We start from the raw sequence: 4,740 nt of genomic DNA on the forward strand, positions 1-4,740 counted from the left end.
CAATCTGCCTTGTCAACTTGAGAAACAACTAGGAAAAAACCCCAGCAACACTTGGTAACACACACAGGCTTCTCTATTTGCACGATGTTTGACTCACTTCAAAATCCTGGCTGCTTGGCACTCCCAGTTCAAATGACAATACAGAGCCAAAACAATACTTCTCACTTCAAAGGAGGAACCAGTCAGGCAGCCATGGAATTTGGAATTTTGATCTTACCCTTCTTGAGACTTAACATGAAAAGGGAATAGCTAATGAAAGCACCCATGGTGTTTTGTCCAACACACACCTAATTCCACTACATATTGCAGCAGGGACAACAGCACGAGGAGCCTGGAATGCTGGGATTCCAAGATACCAGTGCAGCATGGATTGCAGGTGCAATAGGAGGGTTACATGAGGATGGAAGGCTCTTCACCTTGGTGGGACACCTGCCACATGGTCAAGGGTTGTCACTGCTTCTCCCAGAGGCAGCACTAGGAAAAAAATCCTACCTGTGGTTAACCCCGGTTTGACTTCAAAGCCAACAGGAGCACAAAGAGGATGAATCTGGCCATCCACATACCCTCAGGTACCCACCCTTTCCTTCTCTTTCTGATAGGAAAGAAATCTCAGTTCAAAACTCCAAGCCCAATTGAACCTGGCAAGTTTAATGGACAAGCATGGAAATAAAATTGGACCATTCCCAGAAAAGTTTATGTTTTACTCAAAAGCTTAAATGCAAAGGATTGGCCATTTCAAAAATTACACTGTGCTCATTCACTCCCCAAACCTCTTGAGATTACAGCATATAAAGCTCAGTGTCACATTCAGACTGCAAATGCTGTAGGCAGATGTTGCAAGCTGGGGTGGGGACTCTGCCAGCAGACCACATCCCAAAAGCCTATTTCTGAAAATATATATTTCGCAAAGAGCACACAAAATTATTTTCTTCTTTGCTGTATGAGAAGGGGCAGGTAGGGCTGAACAAGCTGGCATTCTGTTGGTTTTGTCCTCTTCCAAACCTGGAAGGGCTGGTTTGGGATCCAGGCAAGATTCCCAGTCTTGATGAATTTTGCAGTCATCACCAGCAACAGCTTTCAGAGTGACTTGTACTTTCAATGAAAACTCCTATTCACACCTCTTGGAAATACTGGTTTAGGCTGTTCAATGGAGGATAAGTGGAACAAGTGTGAATTAATGCACATTCCCAACTATTCTCAGCTTATTATAGGCAAGAATTAACTTTTGTTGTAGGAAATGGAAATTCTGGAATAGCCACACAAAGCTGTGTGTCTATATCACACAAAATCTGTCCCTGTCTATACTGCTTAGTCTTTCAGCAGCATCCAGCCATGGCCAGACATAAACCAGTGTCTTACAGGAAGAAGAAAAAAACAGAGGACCTGCAGCATCTAGCTCCTGTCAGACACTCCATGTCCAGATTGCAGAGGAACTGAAACAAAAGATGTGGAAATGCCTAAATTCACAAGGTACAAGAGGGGCACCCACATCACAGTAAACATAAAAATGATTTGGACATTGTCTGTGTCTAAAAGCCAGTGGAAAGACTCAGGGTTAAACACGGGAAGTAACAAAGGAAATGCACATCCCTCTTCCTAAAACACAATGGTCTTTTCTCACAAGAACACAGCCTGACATCCATTTCAGCCACTCATCTTACACATCCTACATATCCAGGTGGTTACAGCTCCTCTGGGAAGCACAGTTCCTTGGGACTGTAGCTCTCAGTGAACAACTCTTCACTGGAGTGCTCTGCTCCTGCTGCTGACCACTGAGTTTAGGGACATAGGTCATCTGTTTCCCAGGCAAAGTAGGAGCTAAGATGATCACGCCAAGTTCAAACAGATCAATTCAAATTGGATGCTAAAGCAATTAATAATAGACAGGGACCCGGTTACACTGCTAGCATTTATAGTTACAGTCTTGTTGCTGTTTATTGTTACAGTTTTACAATGAATTTTTTTTTTTTAGAATAATTCAAGACTAGCAAACACCAAATCACTACTGGACTTCCAATGAAGACTTATTTTGTTGTCTGGAGTCCCTAAAATCAAGTGTAGTTGCTGGAGTTTCTCCTCCTGTTTTGCATGTATCTCATGCCTCCTGGTTTCTCTTCCCGTGTATTCCAAGACAGCAGCCAGACCTTCTGACACTTACATGATCTGGAATTTTTACTCATGGGACTCTGGTTCCTTTATCAGCTCTTTCCTGTCTGAGGGCTGGTAAAGATTAGAATAAAGAAAGGAGATTTGCAAAAAAAACCCAAAAAACCAAACAAAACCAAAACAAAACAAAAAAAAAGCAAAACAAAAAAAAATAGAGCAGGAACTTTTATTTTTATTGAGTGAAATATCCCTGCTTCATTTTTATGCAAGAAAATAATCATGGCAACAAGAAAAAAAATACAACCAAAAAAAGAAATAAAATGAAAAAGTGCATCTGCTGCAAATATTATTATTCTTTTCTTTTTTTGACTCTTATTTTGCAGAGTTTAAAAGAGCAATTTTTCCTCTTCCTTTTTTTTTTCTCAGAGTGCAACATCAGTCATTAATTTCTTCTTTAGTTTCTGCAAAAAAAACCCAAAACACATTCATAAGAAAATGTCACACAAAATACCTTGAATTTTTCAAATGTTTTATATCTCAAAATTCGATCCACAGAAAATCCTCCCTTCCCCTTTTTGCTTCTTGGTGAAGTTCTGCCTGGAACAGAGATGTTTATGCCTCTGGAAATCTTGGAAATAATCAGTTCTGTGTAGCCATATAGCTCACAACAAATGATGTCTGAAGAAACATGGAACTTTGCCATCTATTTTACTGACTTTTCTGTCCCCATTTCCAAAAACAGATGTATCTAAGAACTAGGTATAGAACAGGTATAGGATCATGGGAGCTGTCTCAGGCAGCAGCTCACAAAAAAAATAATGCCACAGTTTTCATCCTGCATTCAGGGTAACTACTGCTGTCTTGGAACTCTTCCCTTTCCCCCCTTCTTCTCCAAGAAAACAATCAGTTTGTTACCATCAATAGTCTCTCCTTTCTTGCTGCTGCTCTCTATGTCCTCTTTTTCAGTGAGTGCTGCCAACTCTGGCTCTGTTTGGTGGCTCTGGTAGGAACTTTGCTCTGGTGGTGTCACTCCCGTTTGTTTTCCAGTTTGTGGCATGGATTCCACTACTGTTGTGTTGGGCACTTGAAGGAGAGATGGCTCTGTGAAGTACTGTCCTCCTGCAGTGCTAGAAAAAGCCATTTGGGAATGCAACTGATTGGAGAAAGGAGCTCCCTGCATGTAGAAATCACTCCAGGGCACAGCTGGATAGGCAGGGATGTCTGCTGAGGGAAAAGCCACCAAGAAAGAAAGAATAATTAAAATAATGAAAACATGTCTATGTACAAGATGTATGAGTTGTGCTTTGCTCAGTGCAAACACAGCTTTGCAGTGCAGCAGACACCACACACACATCAATGATCACTTTGCTCTTTATACTGCCGTGTATTTGACCAAAACATGGTTCTTTGGCAGAAAACCTTAGGGAGTTCATAGCATTGTTATAATCTAAAAAAAAATCCATGCCACTCAGCACTGATCCTGAGTCTATGTAATGATAGTAAGAGACACCCCCCTCAAGTTGTTTTCTTTCCCAGTCCTATTTTCCAAGGTAGCTCTGCCAGGCATAAGATGGACGCTTAATCTTCACTTTCATTTATAAAAGCTGTAAATCAGGAAGCAGGAATGTTTTGTTAATTAATAACCATAATTCAACTAAGCTGCTCACTTGCTTATGTGCTGATGTAAGGCTCACAGGTGTGTCTGCACTGACAGACTGGTTTCCAGCCCTGCATTTTCGGAATCCTGGAACCTTTTCAGGAAGAAATTCCTCCCTTGTGAGAGTGGTAAGGCACTAGAACTCAGAGGACTTGTGGTTGCCCCATCCCTGGAAATGTTCCAGGCCAAGTTGGACAGGGCTCTGAGCAACCTGATCTAATGTCCATAGCAGAGCACTGGAACTGGATGAACTTTAAGGTCCCTTCCAAACCAAGCCATTCCAGGATTTTATGATTCTGTGAACTTGGTCATCCCCACTGCATACCAGAAAAGTCATTCACTGCTGACTGTGCTCTGGACAGAAGTATAGAGTAAGAGAATATCAGCTCTGCCTCTGTTCCTTCAACAACCTTCCAACTTCACCAGCTTGCACCTTTACACACCCCTTGATGCTCATACAACATGCCCCAAGGAATGCAACCACACTTAGGCACCAAGCTAGAAAAACTAATTTGATCCAGTCTGGGGTATAGCCCTCTCATTATTTCTGGCACTTCAGACTGAAAAACCGCAGAAAATAATAATTATGCCTTGGAACTAGAGCAGGGAGCAGGGCCAAGTGTGTTAGATAGCATGGGTGCTGCCAATCTGTCCTGCACAATGTCAGCTGTGAAGAGTGGGGACAGGAGCCAGCTTGCAGCCTGATGTGAGTCAGACTTCCCTCCCTGACAAGGTCCACAGAACTGGAAAAAAACCAGCAGCAGCATCTGTGGGCTAAAACTCTTTGTTCTCTCATGTCATGAGACAAGGGATGGAATTTTTGGAGTGTGACCTTAATTTAACAAACCTGTCTGTCCAAATGAATTAAGTACAACAGTTTCTCATTTGATTATACTTGGGCTTGAATAACTTCAAAATACAAAGCACAGACACAAAACAAGGAGATCAACAATGCCATTTTTAGCTAAAGTTTGGGG

At 41.9% G+C, this 4,740-nt stretch overlaps 1 protein-coding gene across 2 annotated transcripts in view; it reads right to left on the minus strand.

Annotated features, from left to right (window-relative positions):
• Nucleotides 1–1,596: 1,596 nt before the first annotated feature.
• LOC107204109 (homeobox protein NOBOX) overlaps nucleotides 1,597–4,740 on the minus strand; it is a 15,574-nt gene continuing 12,430 nt past the window's right edge. Inside the window, exons 7-8 of one of the 2 annotated variants that reach the window (XM_033514725.1) lie at nucleotides 3,022–3,327; nucleotides 1,597–2,567 (exon numbers count right to left, since the gene is read on the minus strand). In XM_033514725.1, coding sequence (XP_033370616.1) covers nucleotides 2,542–2,567; nucleotides 3,022–3,327 — 332 coding nt within the window. In that variant the 3' untranslated portion in view covers nucleotides 1,597–2,541. Of the gene's footprint in view, nucleotides 2,568–3,021; nucleotides 3,331–4,740 lie in introns of both variants that reach the window. The other variant, XM_033514724.1, reaches the window with a different exon arrangement.

This window comes from Parus major, chromosome 1A (assembly GCF_001522545.3).
Source record: "Parus major isolate Abel chromosome 1A, Parus_major1.1, whole genome shotgun sequence".
NCBI lineage: Eukaryota > Metazoa > Chordata > Aves > Passeriformes > Paridae > Parus > Parus major.